Raw genomic sequence first — 22,829 nt, forward strand, 5'->3', positions numbered from 1 at the left:
GATTGGGATTGTTAGGGTGGAGGGGGTTTTGAGTGGGCAGGCGAGGTTGTTTGATACGCCGGGGATTTTGCACCCGTATCAGATTACAACAAGGCTGACGGCGGAGGAGCAAAGGTTGGTGATTGTTGGGAAGGGGCTCAGGCCCAGGACTTACCGGGTTAAGGTTGGTTGATTTTTCATTGCTTTGGTGAAATTTAAGAGATGAATTAGTTGCCTAGTATATATTCCTATTTTCGCGTCAAAATAGCATTCAGGTTGCAAATAAACCAACTTGTTGTCCTGATTGGGAGTGCATATGGTTATTTGAGAGGAATCCCTAATCTGTAGCAATGTTTTAAAAAGTGCTCGCCCCTGCCTAGGCCTAAGTAGTACCTAAGCTGCCTGCTTAATTTTTGGACCCACCGCATAAAAAAGAGCTTAGAGTTAGCTTAAGCATAACAGTGGGTGAAGAGAAGGGTCATGTTAAAATGGATCGGATCAGAACTAGATCCAAGTTCATCTTAGATAAAATAGTGAGGATAGGATTTTGATTTTTTGGAAAAAAAAGCCTTCCTCCCTTGGTTCTAAAAACACGTACGTCACACCTAGGCACTATGTTCGGCGCCTAGAAGCACCTAGCACTTTCGAGAATATTGATTTGTTGGGATAAGGAGAAACAAGAAAAAAAATGAAAACAATGTTTAAACCATATTCAAGGATTTAATTCTTAATCCATGATCAAATTAATCAATATAGTTCGGTTTGCATCTTGAATTCATCATCAAGAATAAGGATTATGTTAAAGCTACATCATCAAGAGCAGGATATTACTATCACTTAGAAAATTTTAAGAGTATGATGTTACTATCACTGAGAAAATCTTACATATTTTGACACAGATGCAACTCTTCCATGCTTCGTCGAAGGGGTGTTCATTTATATTGTGTTTTCGGATCTTGCATGTACAAAAGCAAGGCTTTCATTAAATTTAGTGTTTGGTTATGCATTTTTATCCATATATATTACTCTTTAAGATACTAATTGGCAAGAAATCTCCTAGTTTGAAATATGGGGAGAATTATGAAATGTAATTAATCAAGATTTAGGTATGATGGAGCGCCTGTTGAACTTGATGTTTCATAAGACAAGGAATGCTTGTCATTTGGAATTCTTGTGGAAAAATGGTGTCCCTTATGTCTATACACATGCATCTTTAGTCCTGGAGAAGGAGGCTATGGAGTTTCTTAGTGCTGATACTAAATCAACCTAAATCTGCGATCAGTGGTGCATTGTGCTTGCTAAAAAATCTGACCAGGACAACTAGAGGGGGGCAAGGAAGAGTTGGGTCTTGAAATGGATAACAAGGATGATAATTGATAAGTAATTGGAAACAAATAGTGATTTATGACTTGCCTAGATATGGAACTAGACAAGAGTGTTGTGGGCGTATGTGGTAAGCCCCTTATGGTGGTGTCACCGACACCCTAAATTGGTGCTTGGTTATACCCTTGGGCTAAAAATAACACATCGTAAACATGTGGTTGCAAATTTATAGACTGGGTTTAGGAGCACAGAATTGCAAAATTCTGATTCTAATTTGCGGATACTCACCTTCTTTTCTCTTTGGTATGAAGATAAGATTTACATGTCTATTTGAAAGATAGCAAGATCCATGAAACAGATTGGGCGTGGAGATAGGCTGTACATTCTTACCAGTGCCGCAGGCCTTTATATTAAATTTTGTTAAAGAATGTGCTAATTTTTTAGATGTTTGTGCCATGCTATTATATGCATATCAGCATAGAATTTTGTTTAAACTTCTGTTCATTTAAGTTACTAAATGAGCTTAAGCAAGCTTTGGACAGTCATGGCTGAGCCTCAATCTGCATAAAGTTAGGGTATTGAGAAAATTTCAGAGTCAAGATGGCATGCCACTACCCCTCATGCTTTGATAAACGAGATGTGGAATATAGAACGAAGTGAACATGATTATTACCCCTAACAAAATTCATTTTGAGAGGGATAACATTGAAGTATGCTTATGCTTAACCTTTAGGAGGAGACTTCTTTCTGGCTGGAAGCAGTTAATCAACGTCTTAATGGAGAAAGATGGCTTGTATTTTTGACATAGTTTATGGCTGCCTATGACCTGGCTTTAGCCCTCTCTTAGTTACAACTTACTGCAAAATTTAATGACCAAACAGTTGTAAACAAGAGAAGGGAATCTTACTTGGAAAAAGGCATAGAAGACTAAAAAGGCAGATTCGATGATTTCTGGGGATTCTGGCTGTAATTATCCCATTTTAAGACAGGAGGTGTCCTGAACTGATGTTATCTGATATTTCACTTTCCACCACGAGAAAACCTTAAGCTATGTTCTGGAAATCGTGTTAGTATGAAAACTTAGTAGTTCTATTCTGGAAATCGTGTAGCCTTATTGGTCTTGGCTATTATCATCCAGTCCATTGCAAATTCTGAATTTTCATACAATTTCCTCTTTATACATTGCTGATAACAGGCAGGTCACTCCATTCATATCGGTGGGCTAGTGAGGCTGGATATAGAAGAGTCATCAGTCGAATCAATCTACCTTACAGTATGGGCTTCATCACTTCTTCCCCTTCACATGGGGAGAACCGAAAATGCATCCAGAATGATGGAAGACCACTTTGGTCGTCAATTGCAGGTTTATATTTTCTTGTTCACTCTTTTTATTCTGATAATTTACACTGCTTCTTATGTGTTTTGGGTAAATTTGAAAAATAAACCCCTAAATTTTGGGGTTTTTGCACAAAACATCTGTGAACTTTTTTAAGTCATAGTAAACCCCCTAAAACTTGTCTCAATCAAGTCCTGTGACTTACGACAATTACTTTAAGGTGTCATGTGCAGTGTTCATGATAATTTTGGACAAGTTTATCTCTATCTACTAAATATAACTTCTACATTACCCTTTTTGGGTTAGCTAAAAAGTTAAAAGAGCATATTAGACTTTTTACTCTACCTATTGATGCCCTATGGGAATTTCCAACAGTTTAGGGAGATATAATTTTGAAAATTCCCTACATGTATAGTTTAGGGGATTTTGTATAAAACCTCTCACCATTCCTGCAGGGCGAGGTTGGTTTTTTTTTGGTGTGAAATTTACCGTCCTTTTTCTCCACCTCTAAATGTCCATGAGATTTGAAGTATTGATCCAGTTTGATGAATTTCATTGAAATGCAGCCACCTATTGGTGATGACCGTGTTAAAGAACTCAGCCAATGGACCAGAAGGGAGTTCAGTGTGAGCGGAAACAGGTGGGATGCCGATTCTGTTGATATTGCAGTTTCTGGTCTAGGTTGGGTTGCCATTGGACTCAAGGGTGAAGCCACTCTCGGTGTGTGGACTTATGATGGAGTTGATGTTGTATCACGCAACGCTCTGACCTCTGAAAGAGCAAAGGTATTCGAGGAAGCTGGTTTTACTGTCTCCAAAATAGTCTCCAAAGGTGACAGTGCGTCTAACAAGTTGAAACATGAGAAGGAGAAGAAAAAGAACAAGAAGAAACAGTCTGAAGATAACGGGAAGTTGTCTACTACCCCATCAGTAACAGCAGAAGCAGATTTGAGTGGAATTTAAGCTGTTGATGAAGCGGCTTGTTGACAAAAGCAGTGGGCATAACTCTTTGAGCACAGAAGAGAATTTGGAAGTTGATTATTGTAACTTACTGAGTGTTGCTCGCAAGAAGTGAGATAAATAGTTGATAGATGTGATTTTAGAAAGTTTTGCTGCGTTTGAATCTAAATTAGTTGCTGTATGCATCCATATAATTTTTTTTCGAAAATTTTCGTAAGAAATCTTTGGGGAATGAGGAGAGGGGATGCGGATAGAAAATGAGAATGTCAGTAATGATGAATGGTGAATTTGTGAGAATATGGCCATTGTTGAAAATGTAATGAACAATTCATCTTTTTGAATGAATGTAGTTCTGTACTCTGCTTCCGTTTGGATAGTTTCCGAGTGAGTGTACGTGTAGAATGGATGGTATGGGCTCCACACGCCACACATGTGAAAATCTTTTCCAACGGAAAATTATGAACAAGAAAATGTACTTGAAATTTTCTTCTGAGTTTTTCTAAGACTTCTGTCCAGAGAAATGAACAGAGAATAGCATTTGGCAAATGGAAAATATATTAACATTATTCGGACGAAGATCACGTAATGCACAATTAAGAATGTTATAGCTAAACTAATAGACTAAAGAAAATTAGAGGTGCACTGAAAGAACTTATCTACAAGTAATTAAGAAGTAATTAAGAAGGATATGTTAACAATATCTTAACATAAGAGAAAAATTATACAGTAGACTGAATAAAAAGTATTCTATTTATATAGCTAACCTATAATATTGGAATAAAAGTTTTATTGTTGTCGCACATAAATCATTTGTAAACACAAGGGGCCGAAATAAATGCTCTTGAATATGAAGGATATTCTAATAATTTATTTCGCATTTTTTTCTGAGCTTTGTTACAGGAACCCAAAATATAGGACTAATAGGGGGGACAAGTGAGGTGTCTCTCTCCTATTGGATAACAAGTTGGTCATCATTAATGATGACTAACTCGTTATCCAATAGGAGAGGGACACCTTACTTATCCCACCTATTGATCTCATATTTTGGGTCCTTGAAGAACTTTTCTTTTGCGGAAAGAAACAAGGTTAAATTACATTTAAATACCCCGTACTTTCACCTAAGTTGCACTTAAATGTTTCCAGTTGTAAGTCTTGCACTAAAATGCGCTAAAGTATTTTCCATTAAAAAAAATCCAAACGCCATTAATTTTTCCCCCCCTTAAATGTGAAAATATCTACGTCCATTGTATGGGTGCTTTACTTGTAAATTAGATGAACTTGAGGGGTAAATAAATGTATCAAAATACTGGAGGTACTGCAAAGATTTTTATTTTTTAAAACCGATCTGATTTTTTTTATTTAATCAAAATCGACTCATTTTTTACCACGTGAGCTTAATGAAGTTTCTAAACAGGCGGGGTTGGTAACTTCAACTGTTTAGAAGGGTGTTAAACCCTAATTAGAACCCTTAAACCCGAAATTTTTATGTCCTAAGCAGTCGGGGTTGGCAACCCCGACTGTTTAGGAACATCATTAAGCCCACATGATAAAAAATAGATCAATTTTGATAAATAAAAAAAAAGATCGATTTTGAAATATAAAAAACTTGTTGGAGCTGTTTTGAAAAATTCCTCCTTATCAAAACTCTAGCAAAACCCTACCTTTCTTCTCGGAGGCAAGCCCACCTTCGAGCTTCCGCTACGAGTGAAAGGTGTCATCTTTCTTCAACGTAAAAGGTGTCATCTTTCTTCAATTCATAGCTTAAGGTTACAATTTTTAACCGTAAAGCTCTCTCCTTTTTGGAATTTACCTTCAACTCCAATAATAATCCCCATCATTCTTTATCTCCAAACCCCAATACCTTCAAGTTGCATTTAGGCATTTAGCAAGACTAAGCAACAAGTGCATGCTTACAGAACCTTCTCAGATTAAACCAACAACAACCCCTGTAATTGCTTTTTAGCTCCTGCACTTCTAAAGTTTCATGTTTCAAGTGTAAAGACTTCTCCTTCTCTGGATTATTCTTCAATTCTCCGACAGCAATAACATCAATTAATCTCCGAACCCTAATTTCTTCAATTTATATCGAAAACCCTACCCAACGATGGCATCTCAACTCTCCCAAATCAAGAGAAAGCTCACAACCCTCTCCTCCCCAACCCTCGCCAGATTCCTCTCTCTCGCAACAACCCCATTTAAAGAACCCATATCCTCATCACCCCCCTCACCTGATCCCCGATTCATCCGCCACACCTCCCAGAACCCTAATCTTGCCGACCACTCCCCCTTCTTCCGATTCCCTCCAACCAAAACCACAACCCTCCCCAATGGAATTCGAGTCACAACGCAAACTGCCCCCTCATCTGCCATCCACACTGCCTCTATCGGCGTCTGGATTGACGCTGGGAGCCGATACGAGGCTCCCGGGACCAACGGCACCGCCCATTTCCTTGAACACATGATCTTCAAGGGTACTAGCCGACGAACTGCTCGGTCCCTTGAGGAAGAGATTGAGAATATGGGCGCCAGACTCAATGCCTATACTTCTCGTGAGCAGACTACATTTTTTGCCGATGTGCAGTCTAAGGACTTGCCTTTTGCTGTTGATGTGCTTGCTGATATATTGCAGAACTCAAGGTTCCCTGAATATGCTATTCAGAGAGAGCGTGGTGTAATTCTTCGAGAAATGGAAGAGGTGAAGTAGTATTATTTGATTGTTCTTGATTTATAGGGTTGATGATTCTTATGGATATTGTAACGTATATTTTTCCGGTTAGACAGGTGCAAGGGCAAATGGAAGAGGTTATATTTGATTACTTGCATATGGCGGCGTTTCATGGTCACCCGTTAGGAGATACTATATTAGGTCCTGAAGAAAATATTCGGGCTATAGACAGGGTTGATTTGCAACGATACATTTTGACTCATTATTCTGGTCATAGAATGGTATGGTATATGTTTCAACCTAAATTTAGTAGAACTGTTGGGGGAAAAGAAGTTTAAATTGGATGTTGTTTTTTTAGGTTGTATCTGCTGCTGGTGCGGTTAACCATGAAGAGATTGTGAACATGATTAGTAGATCGTTCAAGAACTTTTCTGAGGATCCAGCCACTGCAGATCAGCTTGTTAAATCAAATCCAGCTATATTCACTAACTCACAGGTTTGATTCATTTGGCATAAGCTTTTGTTCCTAGAACATGCATAGTTAATGTTTGTAGTCTGAGGAGTGTGATTTGTTGGTTATTTATAGATCACAGTGGAGGATAAGGACATCCGTCTATTGCATTTGGCAATAGCTTTCAAAGGGGCAGCTTGGACTGACCCAAATTCTATTCCCCTTATGGTGTTACAAAGCTTATTAGGAGCATGGAATCGAAGCATTGGTGTAGGCAATTGTTCAGGGTAAGATATATTCCAATCTTTTTTCTAACTTTTATTCAATCATAGGATACACCCAAACATACACATGTTTTTAACAATTTGTTCGCATAAATTCTCAGATCTCAGCTAGCATGCCGAGTCAGCACAGATAACTTGGCTGAGAGCATGATGTCTTTCAATACCAACTACAATGACACGGGATTATTTGGTGTCTATTCCACTTCCCCTGTAAGCCAGCTTCTCTTCAGTAACTCGTAATTGCATCTAGTTTTATCTCAAATGTAATTTGTCTGTGATCCTAGTCATGGGTGTGGTGTTATATGGATATCATGCTATACATTTGCTTAAGCATACTTTTAATATCATTGACCTGACCTACTGATGCTCATAATTTTTATATGGTAAAGGTACACTAGTGTTTTATGTGGTTCTAGTTTCTGTTGAGTGTGTAGTACACTTTCACATTCACTTCATTGGCTATTTTCTTCTCGCAATGCATCTTGCTCTCTCATTCCATGTCTTTATAATTGCAGCCTGATTCAGTGGAGACCTTGTCAACTGTTATAATGGAAGAGCTTAGGAGATTGGCTTACCAAGTGTCGGAAGAGGAAGTACTGCGAGCACGGAACCAGGTAACACAATTCATATTTTTGTCAAACATTCTTATAAGCTGCGCAAAAGTTTTTCTGTTTGGTAGCACCATAAGTATTTTGCGCATGAAATAAGTGAATAGTCATATGCTGTTTGGGTGAACTTGATTTTCTGTGCTAAGCATGAAAGCTATCCATAGGGAGCAAACCTTCAATATTGTTGATCAGTTAACTATTCATCTTTGTGGGGAAGTGACTACTTAATTTTTTATCATCTCTGTAATCATATGTTTCTAAAGTGATTCTAATTTAATTTGGTAGATAATGTGCCTCAAACATGAAACAAGTTCCCTGGCAGGAAATATTTTACTCTTTGTCTCTGAGGAATGCAGCAAGATATTCATATTTAGTATTTTAATCCTTCGTCTTCATCCATTTTCCTCTGCTTGTAAGATTTGTCTAGGGTTGTCATTTTTTTAATGAGTTTCAGCTCTCTGTAGATGTTGTATACATCAATGTTGGGAGCATGATAGGGAAAGGATGATATAGATTTCCTTGGCAGTCCAGAGATACAGAACATGTTGACATCTTTGTTTACTTATTTTTGTGTAGCATGATTTTGAAGTTTCTACCTATAAATAGAAATATGTCATGTTATATTTCACTCGAGACAGTGGGCCCTTTGTTCTATTCTTAACCTTATCCTGTAGAACAGGACGCACTGAAAAGGGAAAACCAAGTTTTAACTGTCAATATCTGTTCGTGTCACCCTTATTTTGGTATGATTAGTTGGATTTTTGGTAGTTTCAGAGTTTCAGATTGAAATTGTTACAAGGAACAAATAGAGTTCAATTACAAGCTTTTGTTCATTAATTTCCTTTTCTCCTCAATAAACAGTATCAACTCAATTCTTGGTGCTTCTAACCTTTGATTCATTCTTCCTGTATTTGCTGTTATTAGTCAATGTCAGAATGTTCTAGGGTCAGTAGCAAAAATGAGGGTTTTCATCAAGCTGGGATTGCCATACTTATAATCTTGATACGTGCAACCAATATGCATGTGGATAGCATGTGACCTTTCCGTAGAAGTTACAATTGCCATTTTTAAGTAGCAAAAAAAACAAGGAATTATGGATTTCCGTCACAAGGATATGTTTTGGTGCCTTTTTTGTGGAACTTTGGCCTTTGATTATGGAGTTCTTGCCCCACAACTAGATGAGTTGGAATATTTCGTTTGTTTTATGTTTGTTAACATGCAGAGGACAGTTGATCTTCTAGTTGTAGAAATTATTTAGCTGCCTGATCTTAAATTTTCCAATGTGGATGCAAAATCATAACTATATGCTTCCGTTCTTGTTTTTCTCATGTATTAATTTGATAATGGATTCTGGATCATGATATTTATATTCTATCCGCTATATATCTATGCAGCTAAAATCTTCCCTTTTGCTTCACATTGATGGATCCACTGCGGTTGCAGAGAATAATGGCCGGCAGGTATATATGTACAATGAAACACACTAAAATTGATTATCCCTCTAAATATCACAGTTCATTGGTTTCAAGTGGAAAGTACCAGTGTCTGGCAGATAATAGGTTTTTTTTCTGTTGCTTTGGATACAGATGCTAACGTATGGACGGGTAATACCATTTCTTGAGCTTTTTGCTCGTATAGATGCTGTTGATGCTGAGACAATAAAGGAGACTGCCAGAAACTTCATAATTGATAAGGTAGCATTACTTTGTTTTGCTCACGAAATGGCAACTTGCTTGTATAAATATTGCATCATGATTTTGCATCCTGATTGATGAGAGGATAAACCAATGATAACCTTAATATTTCAGGATGTTGCCATTGCTGCAGTTGGACCGCTGCAGAATTTGCCTGAGCATAGTTGGTTTTGCTCTCGGACCCGTTCTGAACAAAAGCAGACGTTGTGAACTTGATTCATAAGTTTGGGCGCCAAAAGTTTGTATGTTATATATTAGCAGTTCAAAATTACATGAACAGTTTGGTTAAAGAAAATTTGTTGAATGATTGTATCTGTTTGATTTTGTTTATGTAGGTAGTTGTCAGATCATCTTTGCAGCCCACACAAGAGATCATTTTTTGGATTTAATTTGCTAAATTATGTCATAATTTTCTTAGTGCAATAGCGCATCTTCGAGGTTGTTCTGGATGAGTTACGAGTTCTTTCTGTAGGTTTCTAAGTCCTAACAAAGGTTTGACGCGGTCCTTGCTATAACAGAATAGAATGAATTTTGGCCAGAGTGGTGAACGGGCACACCATCAAACACACCAACCAAGCCACACTCTTCTCGTCTCTTTGCTAGCAGTACATCGGGCCCCACACGGGATTTAAAAATTTTAAAATCCATTGGGGCCCGTGTAGGACTGTAGCAAATGAGGAAGGAGAGTGTGGCTGGTGTGTGGTTTGGTGCCCTAGCATTTCTTATTTTTGCCGTGGTCATTGGAGTTCTCACAAGTACACGAAGTACGTGTTATTCATTGTTTATTGGTTATTTTCAAATATTTCGTTTTACCAACGAAATCATCACAAATTATTGAATTGGACCCACTAACTTTTCTCACACAAATCAAATGAAATCTCGCTAATAAATGTTGCATTCGTCTGGTTCATTAGAGCATCTCCAACAATTTCTTAGAGCAAGTGTAGCAAGTTGTCACCCCAGCGCCCAACGCTAAGGTGGCAGTGGGAGCTTGCTGTAAACGCTCCAGCAAGCTCCTAAGAGGCCTCTTTAGGCTGATGTGGACATCATGTAGGAGGTGGGGCCCATTTGAGCTTTCCAAGCGCTCCATAAATTTATGGAGGGTCCGGTTGGATCGGGATTTTGAGGGGGAAAGGAGGGGGAAAGCTGCTAAATTGTCAAGCTCCGTTTGGATATCATGGTGTTTTACTTGTTTCTATGGTGTTTTTACCAAAACAAAACACCATGTGTTTGGAAATCATGGTGTTTTTTGAGCTAAATCATCCTCAAATAAAAAACACAACACTTATTTCAAAACATATTTTACGCGTTTTAAGTTTTGTGTTTTGGTTTTGAGTTTGAGGAGATGTTAATATAATATCTAACATAATATATTAAATATAATTAATATGTAGTTATTATCAACATACTTATTATATTATACTATATTATCTTATAATTAATCAAATATATTAGTAATATTTATTAAATAATATAAATATATAATAATTAAAATATCTTATAAAATAATATAATAATGTAAAAATAATATATTCATAATATAATATTATTGATTTATATCATAAACTATTAAAGTATTATTAACAAACTCTAACATATTAGAAACTATAATATATTTTATAATATTAAAATATTTATAATATATGAATTTATTAATAATATAGTAGTAATAACATAATATTAACATTAATAATAATATTATATTATAAATAATAGTATAATATTATATTAATAATAATATAATATTATAAGAATAATAAAATAATATTTTTTTAATACTATGTATTATGTAATATTAAAATATTTGTAATATATGAATTTATTAATAATGTAGTAGTAATAAAATAATATTAACATTATTAATAATATCATATTATGTTAATAATAGTATAATATTATATTAATAATAGTATAATATTATAGAAAATAATAAAATAATATTATTTTAAAAATATTATATAATATATAACAATAACAAATTGATATACCAAAATGATTAATATATAAGTATTTGAAAATAATATGTAATGATTATAATATAATAATAATTATAACAAAATATAACTCATTAAAGCACAATATAATATTATAATATATTATACTAATACTTAGAATAATATTATAATATAAACTAAATATTATAACATTTTATTTATAATATATTTTATTATAATTAATGTATAATATATTAATAATATGTTTAATACTAATGTTGTAATAGGTCAAACTAATGTTGACAAAAACACTCAACATGGTATTTTGAAAATACTTTACGGGAAAAACACAACACCATAGTGTTTTTTTACAAAAACACAAGAAGAAAAACACTATGGTATCCAAACGAAGCCAGGTTTTTGGTATCTTTCCCCCAAAATCGCCTCTATAAGAGGCGATTTTGGGGGAAGCTGTCAAAAAGCTGACAAATTGGCAGCGTTCCCCCCTCCTTTCCCCTTCAAATACGCGATTCAAACAGCCCCGGAGCGCTTGGGAGCTCCTAAGGAATAAAAAAATATTTTTTTTATACAAAACCCCATTTTTACCCGGCAGCTACACTAAAAGAGATTTTTTACACAAAAACCAAATTTTATACAAAAACCCATGTGATGTGGCATTGAGAGCTCTTGAGAGCTCTCCAACAAGCACTCCTAACTAGGAGTTTGCTGCACTTGCTCTTAGTAGGGAGCTTTTATTGGAGTGCTCTCAAGCATGGAACCCACTTAGGAGCTCCCTACTAGAAGAAATATTCCAACAAATTTCCAATTAGGAGCTCAAATATTATTTAAAAAACCCATTCTTCTAAAAATAACATTTTATAAATATATTTTAAAACAATAAATCTAATAAAAATAATAATTTTTAGTGGGCCCCCAACCTTTAGAAACTCCCAAGTGCTCCACAAATTTGTGGAGCTCCATGGTGTGCTCCACCACCAACTAGGACTTAGGAGCAAGGTTGTTGATAGTGGATCGCGGCGCGTCACGGTGAGGTACCGCTAAGGCTATTTCGGACTATTGCGAAAAAATAGCGGCAAATAGTGCACAGTCAAATAGCGATCAAACATAAATATATTTAAATATTCTAAATAATAAGAAAAATCATATACATGATTAATTAGTTGTAAATTTTTTGTATTATCAGTAAATAACAATTGATAAGCTTGTTGTATGAAATATGAATGAACTATGAAGAAATTCAAGAAATATAGCATCATAATTAGTTCATTTAGTTGATTACTTGTTTCTCTGTTGCAGACGAAGCCGCTGCCAACAGACGAAGCCTCTGTCTGTATCGCCGGAGGAAGTGAGAGAGAGAAAGTTGAGTTGAGTCGTTGAGAACAGCACCAAGACATGAATATGTCTCCTAAAAAAACTTTTTGACTATAACTTATTGTAGCAACATATCCCTAGAAAATTTATTCTACCAAAACCATTTGCGAAATGGACTATTACATGCCTGGAAGTTGTCGTCGACTCGTCGCTGGCGAGTGGGGGAGACTGGGAGAGAGAAGTAGTTGGGAGTGGGTTTTAAAGGAGAGAGAAGTTATCGGAGGAGCTTGGATGGCATCGCTAGAAGTTGTCGTCGCTTGAAGTTGTCGCTGGAAGTTGTTGTCACTGGAGTTGGTCACTCGTCGTTGGAGCTAGGAGAGGCGGGGAGTGGGGGAGACTGGGAGAGGCAGACGGGAGTGGGGGACAGGGGGAGACTTGGAGAGGAGAGGTTTAATAGTGGGTACGGGTCGGGTTCGGGGTCGGGTTCGGGGTCGGGTTTGGGGACGATTCTCATTTAAAAGCTGATGCGGGTAATAGCCGGTTTACCGCTTTTAAGTGCTAAAAAGCGCTATTACGCGCAATTCGAACAAAAAACGGTTTTTACCGCTTAAGCATGCCGCAAAAGCCCTAAGTGTAGCCCTGATGTCTGTAGGATGTAAATTTGATTTCCCGAAAACAGGGAGTTTCGTTTGTATTGATAAGAAAGCTTATTACAAATTAATAATCAAATGTTTACAACAGAAGCAGAGGGAATGCCCTCTTTGTTTAGTGTGGGGACTTTAGGTAGCTATAGGACGCTTCGCTCGATGCTTGTGTCGAGTCTGCTTCCCTTGGACTGTTCGATCGAGGTTGCTGGAGAGCTTCAGTACACAGTAGAAGCTCGAGTCGATAGAGTTCAGGTCTGCTCAGTTCGCCGGCGATCGGAGCTCGGAACCAGGCAGTGGTGCTGTAATGCAAGGATTATACGAACAGCTTGGTCTCAACTGCTTTTCTCCGAGTTTTTCCGACCTCTCTCAAAGTTTGCTGGAAGAGGCTTTTAAATGGAAGAAGGACAGCTTGACTGCTCCTTGAATTATAGGATATGACCATACATTATTCGGAGATATCCTGCTGCTCATTCGTACCACCAGTGGTCATTCGAAGAGCTGTGCTCTGCACCACGTCACGTAGGAGTGGGAAAGCCTCTCCTCGTATGCGTGACAACGGCTGTCGGATGCTTGCGTGGATCTGACCAACCACCGAGCGCCGGCGGCTCTTGCCCGTCGCTTGGACAACTGAGGTGAGTCGCATTTATGAGAGTGCAGGCTGCTTTGACATCTGTCTGCTCACTCGTACTGTGGGCGGCTGTTCGGCGGGCCTGGAGTGCCGTGCCTTCTCTCTTCAGGTCAAGAGAGGCGGGAAAGCATGTTCCTGGCACTCGAGTGGGTTTGGACAGCTCGCCGAATGCTGGCGGATTCGTCTCCTGACGCAGACAACCGAGGTGAGTTGCATTTATGAATGCTCAGGTCGACTCGACACCTGTCCAGTCCTTCGCACTGTGAGCGGCCGCTTGACGGTCTCGGAGTATTGTGCCCTCTCTCTTCGGGTCGAGATAGGAGGGAAAGCCCATCGCTGCACGTGGGGTAACAAATATCTGGCCATATTGGCGGCCTTGGGGCTTGCGGGCGGATTCGACTTTGGACTCGAGCAGGCGAGTTGTGTAAAAGGCGAAATTCCGCTATCCCAGTTGATTCTGGCTCGTGCAGGCGAGTTGGTCATTCAGGTGAGTTTCTTGCAAGCTCACAGAGGTATTTTTTACCGTCTACAAGACCCCCTTCAAAGTTTTTAGACCTAAACCGGCTTGCGTGTGGTCTGGAATACTTTGAATGAAGAAGTTTTTGGTGAAGCAAGCGCACTTGGTTTCTTTTAATATTTTTAGCAAACCCTCAGCTATCAACGGGTTTGATGTGCCTTTACCGGTTACCGTTTGAACCGGGCTAGCCATACTATTCCCCTTAGTATGATGAGTTGTCGAGTAGTTTTACTTAGACTTGATGCTAAGATTTCTACTCTCAGCCTTAGCCGTTCGAGGCGTGGTTTTAAGCGAGGCCATCTCTTTGGCGCTTTAAAGCTTGGGACAAGTCGTGTTGTTTGTCGTTTATCTCCCAGAGCGAATGAGCCGCTCAGGCGAAATTAGGTTTTTGGAGGCGAAATTCTGTTCGACTTGCGGATTTGGGTCGAACTTTTCGCAGGCGAAACCTTTCTTCTCGGGCGAAACTCGGTTCGGTGTGGGTGAGCCACGCGTCCGCTAGTGGGCTTCGTGCTTCCCAGCTAAGACGGCGTGGTTCTGTCACGTCGCGTTCTAACGCAAGCTTCGTGCTCCCCGTTTGAATCGTGGCCGTGGTTTTCGAACCCAACCGTCAGATACAACCGTCGATTTCGGTTCAGGTTTGGGGTTTTTCGACCGACCCGTTTCCCGCCTCGACGTGGCACTTCGAAATGTTGGGGGGCAATTTGGGCCATTGATCTCGATCGTGATCACGTTTCTCGTCCGCCAGTATTTTACTTTTTGAGGGTGATCGTGGCCACGTTGGCAACTCCTCCGTTAAATAGGCTGTTCCCTTTCTTTGAGAGTTACCGTGCTCACGAATCTTGAAAGTTTTCTAAAGAGAGAGAGTTCCCGCTTAATCCCCTCAATGGCGCCGAAATCCAAGAAGTGTGTCGCGAAAGGAGGAGGTCCCGGGCGCTATTCCGACCGCCTCGCCACCGGTGCACCCGTCCGCATACCTGAGACACACCTGGGTAAGTTCAAGGGTTCATCTAACGACTTCGCGTAGGTTATAGGTGTTGGGTCGGGCGGATGAACCTCGTTTATCCCCCTTAGGTTCGATCACCTTTGGTAGTTTCCCCGATCTAGGGCAAAGTCTGCCCCTTTTCGGGCGGATTTCGTATTTGCTCATAGAGGACGATCTCTACCTTCGCAGGCGAGATTAACCCTTATTGGGTGAAGGCGAACTCGTTTTTGTTAGGCGAGTTCGACTTTTTCTCCGGTAAGGGGTTATTGTTTTCATTAGGCAGACTTCGTTCTCGTTAAGCGGGCTTCGCCTTCTGACCGGCGAATTCACCCGTCTTTACTTGATTGGCGGATTTATCCTTAGGGCTGATCCCGCCCTGACTTTTTGGTTTTTTCTTGCAGCGACCTTTTCTGACGAAGCCCTTCCGAAGGGCGTGACCATCGGTCTCGCCGGAGGCACAGGCTATACGGCGCCTCCTCGATTTCCTTCTTTGGATCCGATGCCCTCATTCGCTGCTGATAAGCCCTACAGCTTGATGAAGAGGGTTACGGACGGTCATCATTTGACATTACGTGAGTTGACGACCGATGCGACGCTGACAGATGATGCCAGGACGGAGCTGTTGAAGCCTCAGTTATTCTTTGGCGATGCTATGACTGATCCTTCCATCCTGCTACTCAAGGAGAGCAGGTGGTTCCGCATAGTGAAAGGGACTCACTATTACCTCCCCAGCATGCCGAAGGGGGTTCTCGATCGTCGAGCTACGGTCTCTCGCGGTTCCCCGAGTGATGAACTGGGATTTGACCCCAACTCAGGACAGGGTCACTTGTGGCGTCTTTACAGGCTCCACGGCTGGGTATGGAGTGGAGAGTTCGTGTAAGCGCGTGACGGGTCTGCGCCCTGGCCTACCGTCGAATGAGCCGCCAGCAGGAGAGACGACGGCGGTCGTGGAGACGTTCCGCCATCGCTTCTTCCGAGTTGGCGGGAGATTTCCTCCAAAGGACTTTAGAGCCCCGGGGTGGGTATATTCTGCGCCCGGCAGCGACACTTGGTGGTCCAAGATCACTGACCACGTCCTGGCTGAGAATTCTGACCTTGAGAATTCGGAGCTGTATGTGGCCATTCGAGCCACTCGACATGGTTTGAGGATTAATGCTTCTCAGTTCCACAATATCTTGGAACTGTATTGTGCGGAAAGTGGCACATTCTTCACCCCCAACGGCGAACTTGGCATAACCCACCATGAGATGTATGACGTGTCGGGGCTGCCTCTGGATGACTTTCCCTACGAAGAGTACGTCCCAGGCCAAGAGGAGATCGACCAGCTTTCCGACTGTTCCCCCTTGGTAGTGGAAACTCTGTGGGAGTTGCTCTGACATTACCACATCTGCCTCAGTACTTTAGGGGCTGCGGATCACAAGGGGAAGAAGAAGAGGACTCCGGGGATCAGCCACAAGAATTGGGCTGACTATCTGTTCCCGGGGAATGATGTCAAAGGGCAGCCTGCTCTTCCACTAGGCGAGTGTGACCAGGCTGAGGTGGAAAGGAGGATGGCCGAAGAGGAGGTCACAGTAGTTCTTGGACGTGACGAGGGCGGATTCAAATCCGGAACGGTCCTCCACTCGTTTCACCACCAGGCCAAGTCTCCTATATCTGGGAAGGTCTTGCTTGCAGGGTATCTCATGTTATGGCTCAAGAGGTGCGTAATCCCCACTCACTCTTTTGAGGCTATTCCCGTAGAGGTCGTGTATCCTGCGGTTTGTTTAGCCCATAGGAAGTCCTATTCCCTGGTATCAGCGATGATAGCGTGTATCCACCGAGGGCTCCGCACCCTGACGGCCCAATTATGTCGTGTGTTGACTATCGATGAGGGGGACAGAGAGGTCATCAGGACTCCTAATCCTAGGGTGGGGCTGCCATACACCTACTTGATGGCGTGGTTTGTATACCACTGTGAATGTTTGATGAGCGCCCCCGCGACTCTTCAAGGAGACAGGTTTGTTCCGTTCCTTGAGCGTTTGGGGAGATGCTCTTGGAAGTGTAGAGACATTCCCGATGCACGGAAGACGCTCTCCCACTTTGTCCACTACAATTTTCATCGCTTCTTCCCCTACTTCAGCGGAGGAAGATACGGCGAATCTCTTAGGGATGCGCCGACGGTGGACCATGACACTGCACGGCTCTTCCTTGTGGTGCTTTCCGATGGTTGGTAAACATTCGGCCGGGGTATCACATCCTACGCACAGGTTCTGTGTGCTACCTCGAGCCGTATATCCCTTGCAGGTTCACCCGCCAGTTCGGGTATGACCAACTGTATCTGGGCAACGCCAATCCCCATCTGCACTTCGAAGGGGGGCTGGTGGATGGAGCTCGGAGATGGTTCTGGACTCATGCTGGTGGTACCCATGCCCGCTTCGAGCTACCCGCGAAGGACCGTGATTTGCATCACACTCTCCTGTACTGCCGGTGGTATCGGGGTGCTAGCGCTAATCCCGAAGGCTTCAGGTTTCAGGTTTCGTGTTTGGCGGAGCAAGGGCGTCCTCCCACAAGGCCTCTCCGTTCTTCGAGACGGAGGGGTCGCCAAACTGCTAAGGAGTGGCTTCTGGAGGACCCAGCTGAGGACGTCGAGGGCGGCGACGCGGGTCTAGACGAATCTGAGGTGCCTGAGACCCGAGCTCCCTCTCATGGTCTTTCGTTGGACCCCCGGAGTGAGCGGGGAGAGTCTGAGGAGCTAACCAGGGCGGGCGAGAGACTGGAGCGAGCCCGGAGCGCGATAGCGGGGCAGATGGGAATGCCCCTTCTATCTCCGAGTAGTTCGCTTCTCTCCAAGCGGCAGCGGGAGGTGATGACGGGGGCTGGAGCTGCTCGTTTCACCTCTTCTCCTGCCGCATCGAAGGCAGCTCCGCCGAACTTCAACGGACACTCCCCCTCCACCCTGGTGTGGCGGCCACAGGCGCTCAACGACTCCTACGCCCGCACCCGGAGGTAACCATTTTTAGTACTCTCGAGCACAAAGCCGGATCTTGTATCTTCTCACATCAGTGTCTAATCTGAGCAGGTGCAGCTGAGAGAGTGATCTCTATCCCTTCGGATGAAGAGGAGGAGATCGGAGACGGAAAAGAGACTGGTGATTCAGGTAAGCATAGGCTTAAATGTTGTTAGTCTTCCTGAGCCGAAGGGGCATTTGTCAATCTTTTCCTTTGCATCTGCAGTCGGCCCTTCTCACGAAGCTACTGGCAAGGAGGATCCTCCTTCTTGGGAGGGTCATTCAGGCGGAGAAATGGGCGGATCGGAGGCGGATGACGACGTCTCGATTCATGAGGCGTTGTCTAGCGAGGAAGATGTGTTGGCTCCTGAGGACAGGTCCAGCCAACAAGAGGAAACCTCCATTCCCGCGGGAGCACCGATTGGTGGGGAACCCTTGTCGCAAGAGCTTCTGACTCAGAGGAGGACTCCCACTCGGTTGGTGGCCGCTTCCTCATCAGGTTTGGTGTCGCCGGTCCCCGTTTCCGCGGTTATGACCACCAGTACTTCAATCGTAATCGTTTCCGCGGTTATGACCACCAGTACCTCAATCGTAACCTCGTCTTTGGCGGAGGGGGCTGCCCTTTCTCCCTTGGAACGTTTGCGGAAGAGGAGCACAACACGAGCCTTGGTTTACTTTGAAGACACATTGGCTGACTGCATCCGACTCATCCTGGAGGATAATTGTTCTTTCGAGGAGTTCAAGGAGGACCTTGATCAAAACATTTTCTTCTTGATCAAGAAGCTCGGCGCCACCGCAGCGAAGCCGTACTTTTCCCATTTGAAAGAAGCGGAAGAGGCTGCTCAGCGGTTGCTTACCCTTCGTGCGCAGAGTTCCACAATTGTCGATCTTGCCTCCGACGAAGTTCGAGCAGCAGTGGAAGACCGCGATCGCCGCCTGAACGAGACTATATCGCTGGAGACAAAGTTGGTCGTAGAATTGGAGCAGGCCAAGGCTGAGGATGCACGAGTGGCTCTTGAGCAACAGACGACCGATAACCGTCTTTCCCGCCTATCCTCCGAGATAGAGGAATTGAAACGGGTTATAGCTGACGCACAGGCCTCTCTGGTCACTCGAGAGAAGGCTCGCGAGCAAACGGCGAAGGAGTTGGAGGACATTGAGTCTCGTCGGCAATTGGTCGCTGATTCTGTCGAGGAGAAGGATCGAGCTCTCAAGGAGGCCAAAGACACCGTTCAGGACTTAGTCTCGCGCACCGAGGAGGATATTCGCCGAGAGATCCTGAAGAGACTTGAACTTCGCCTAGCCGGAGAGATTCGTGAGGCGGAATTGCGGTTGAAAACCTTGTAATTTGCCTTTGATTCGCCGTTGTAATAGGATTTCTTTATGAATGAAATTATCTTTCTGTTCTTGGTTACTATTACTTCTGTGCATGCTCCATTTAACATGTGTTAACCAGAGTGTTAGTAGTGAGGGGTGGTCTTCAGCTGTCGGCGAATTTCGGCCGTAAGCTTGTCTCCTCTGCAAGCGGATTTTATCCGCAGGCGGATTTGGAATTGACTCAAGTTCCAGAGGGGCAATTGGTTTTGACCCGCGGGAACCTTAGCGACCAATTCACCATCAGGTAGGCTCAGCTTTCGGTGGGCCACGTATTGGTCTATGCTTACGTCAGCCAAGAAGACGTGGGCACGTCGCTTCGCATTGAATGCGGCGTAGTGGGGCTCTTCGTCCATCGCGCCCGATTCAGGCTGTTGTTGAAGATCGTGTCTAAAAACCATCGGATCTTGGCCGTCCAGGTAAGATCTGATTTGTTCGGCCTTACCCTTCAACTGTTTTAGCCTTGAACGGTCCAATCGAGAATTGAGTAACCGTCTAGGATTCTTAGGGTATTTAACGCCCTTACCCTCTGTTAAGAGGATCTACAGGCTTTTTTCATTGTCTTCCCCCAGAGTAAACCCAAACTTTCCCTTCCTCATACCCCTGATGGCGTCGAAGGTGAAGAGGGTCGCTTCTAAGAAAAGGAAAGAACCGTCTTCTTCGGGCACTGCTGAGGCCGCCGCGGCCGAAGGTATCTTTTTGCTTCGTCCTTCGCATGGGTTGAGTAGGTATGCTTCCTCTATCTCTTCCTTGTGTTTTTGTTGTGTTTTATAGGCCATGCGGCCGAGCCTATTCTGATTTCAGACGACGAATCTGAAGGTCCTGCGACCTCCGCCGCCTCAGGTTCTGCTCCCCAGCCGGGAGCCGAGCCCTGTCTCGAGATTCCACCCATTACGGCGCTCGCTCCGGGTCAAGAGCCTGCTTCCTCTGAGTCCTTGTCCTGGCAGGCTCGCGTCGAAGAGTTTGAGAATGCCGTGAGGCAGGTGATTTCCCTCGTCAACCTTGGCATGGGCAACTTTGACGGCTTCAAGCAGTCTCTCCTTGATCGCGTGGTCGATTTTCGGCGATCGGGCGAAAACCGGCTCGCTACCCGTTGCATGCAGGAGCTCCATCTCTTGGAGTCATGCATGATAGGGTTAGAGACCTTGCTACGGGAAGGTCCAGAAGCCGACATGGAGTCTTGCCTGGCTCATGTCAGGCGTCAGGAAGCCTGGGAACAGGAGGTCCGTTCCAGAGAAATAGCGGATTTGGAGTCCATCGCCAACTTCTGGGTGGGTCAACAACATTCGCTAGAGGAGCAAATTATCGACCTCAATCGCACTATAGCTCGCCTGAGGGCCGAATTGGGACAGGCAGAGGCGAACTTGAAGGGGCTCCAGTCCGACGTTGTAAAGGTCAGTAAGAACGCTGAGGCGGAAACTCGACGCCTCCTAGCCTTGCGCCAGGCAGACGCTGCCGCCAGGTCAAGCTCTGAAGCCCGGGTTCGGAAGGCTGCTGAAGACAAAGCTCGGGAAAACCACGCGAGAAAGGTGACGGCGGCCAAAGAAGAGCTCTCCACTTTTAGCGTGTTCGACTGAGATCTGGGCCTTATGATTGTGTTAAGACATTTTGCTTATGACTCGTTTGTTTATGAAGTCATAACTTTGTTCAAATGTATTGTCTTAAAAACTGGATGCATGTTTCACTTCTTTGAACGTAATATTATGACTTTCACAATTGTAAAAACCATAACTTTGTTCAAATGTACTGTCTAGAAGCATCTAATGAGGTTTGTGTTTGCTCATTGTGTGTACACTTCCTGATACATCGCCCTTCAGTGTTTTGCCCTGTAATGGCCGGCAATCTCGCGTCACAGGCCAAGCTCTATTCCGGCGAGTTTACACCCTCGGCGAAGTTAGGGAGACGATGAGTTCGCTTGGAAGGCTAACTCCGACTGTTGGCGAACTCGGGCTACCGGCGAAACTCTTGTAGTGGCGAGCTCGTCTGTAGGCGAGACTCGATCGCGGCGAATCTTACTCAAGGGCTAAACTCCACTGCTGACGGGAAGGCCAAGCTCGATTGACGGTGCGCTTACTCTGCAGGCGAACCCGTATGATTGTGAGTTTGAGTCGAAAGTCAAACTTGATTGATGGCGAATTTACGCTGCAAGCGGAACCCGTATGATGGCGAGTTTACACGACCAGCGAAACTTTAGAGGTGTCGAATTCGTCCCACAGTTGGAGACCTAACTGTGGGCGAAACTTGTGCCACGCGTCTGTCTGCGGGCCTAAGTGCTTGCCAGCTAAGGCTCTGCGGGTGCATTAACGCCCATTAATGGTGAGGCGACAGAACGTCTCGCCTCCTGGGCTCAATCCGATCGGTCGGTTTGGAGTCCCGAGAGGAATGGCCTTTATTGGCGTTGAGCTCGAAGCGTCGCAGGACACCTGGACCGCTCGATCGTCTGAGGGGACAGATCATGGCCGTCGAATTTTCGGCTATATATGTACTTGCCGTCTTTTCAGCAGAGTTCTTTTATTGGCGTTGAGCTCGAAGCGTCGCAGGACACCTGGACTGCTCGATTGTCTGAGGGGACAGATCATGACCGTCAAATTTTCAGCTATATATGTACTTGTCGTCTTTTTAGCAGAGTTCTCACCTCTTCGAGAAAAAAATCCGCGAGAAGAAGATCGCTGCTGAAACCTCCTCTGCCCCCATGGCTTCCGACTCTGACCACAGTGCTTCCGAGGGTGTTGGTTCCTCTGCCACCGTCGTCGATGTCGGTGCTCTGCCCGCTTCCCTCGCGAACTCGGCCCAAGGGTCTTCTGCCCCCGACCCTACGGCTCACCCTGCCTTCGAGGCTCTCCAGAAGTTGGAGGGTCTGGTGCACGGCATCGGCATCTCGGTCGGCGTGGGTGACGGGAGATACTATGATGTGCTCCCCCTTGTGGAGTCGGGTCTGGAGGCGGTCCGCCGCGAGGGTGGCGCCTTGCTTGCACGGCGGTGTAAGCGGGAGCTTGAGCACGTGGAGGGGTTGATGTACCGCCTCGAGGAGCTGGCGTACGACGATCCTTCCGACGTGCCACCGCCCCTCTCGCTGCGCCACGTGCTCGAGCGCCAGGAGCGGGCGAGACGTATCCAGGCGAAGGAGTTG

General features: G+C 43.7%; 2 protein-coding genes across 4 annotated transcripts in view; both read left to right on the plus strand.

Moving 5' to 3' along the window:
* The window catches only part of LOC109820804 (GTP-binding protein BRASSINAZOLE INSENSITIVE PALE GREEN 2, chloroplastic), a 4,750-nt gene extending 777 nt beyond the window's left edge, over positions 1 to 3,973 (plus strand). The window contains 3 exon segments of the mRNA XM_020387001.1: positions 1 to 163; positions 2,498 to 2,665; positions 3,205 to 3,973. The exon segment at positions 1 to 163 is cut by the window's left edge and continues 530 nt beyond it. Of these exon segments, the coding sequence (XP_020242590.1) occupies positions 1 to 163; positions 2,498 to 2,665; positions 3,205 to 3,600 (727 nt within the window). The 3' untranslated portion in view covers positions 3,601 to 3,973.
* LOC109820200 (probable mitochondrial-processing peptidase subunit beta, mitochondrial) lies at positions 5,251 to 9,810 on the plus strand. 3 transcript variants are annotated; one of them, XM_020386307.1, is made up of 10 exons: positions 5,253 to 6,292; positions 6,379 to 6,543; positions 6,621 to 6,758; positions 6,849 to 7,000; positions 7,099 to 7,207; positions 7,513 to 7,611; positions 9,000 to 9,065; positions 9,192 to 9,299; positions 9,414 to 9,541; positions 9,635 to 9,810. In XM_020386307.1, exons 1-9 carry the CDS (start codon positions 5,702 to 5,704, stop codon positions 9,507 to 9,509), a joined length of 1,524 nt encoding a protein of 507 aa, XP_020241896.1. In that variant the 5' UTR covers positions 5,253 to 5,701; the 3' UTR covers positions 9,510 to 9,541; positions 9,635 to 9,810. The 3 variants fall into 3 exon arrangements, with proteins under 3 accessions (XP_020241897.1, XP_020241896.1, XP_020241895.1); XM_020386306.1 differs by having other exon boundaries at positions 9,414 to 9,716; XM_020386308.1 differs by lacking the exons at positions 9,000 to 9,065; positions 9,192 to 9,299; positions 9,414 to 9,541; positions 9,635 to 9,810 and adding an exon at positions 8,530 to 8,658 and having other exon boundaries at positions 5,251 to 6,292.

Source organism: Asparagus officinalis, chromosome 8 (assembly GCF_001876935.1).
Source record: "Asparagus officinalis chromosome 8, Aspof.V1, whole genome shotgun sequence".
NCBI classification, from domain to species: domain Eukaryota; kingdom Viridiplantae; phylum Streptophyta; class Magnoliopsida; order Asparagales; family Asparagaceae; genus Asparagus; species Asparagus officinalis.

Coding starts and splice junctions, on each gene's coding strand:
- LOC109820200 (XM_020386307.1), top strand. CDS start 5,702: ATGGCATCTCAACTCTCCCAAATCAAGAGAAAGCTCACAACCCTCTCC. Junction 6,544..6,620: donor ATTATTCTGGTCATAGAATG/GTATGGTATATG, acceptor TTGTTTTTTTAG/GTTGTATCTGCTGCTGGTGC. Junction 7,612..8,999: donor TACTGCGAGCACGGAACCAG/GTAACACAATTC, acceptor ATATCTATGCAG/CTAAAATCTTCCCTTTTGCT.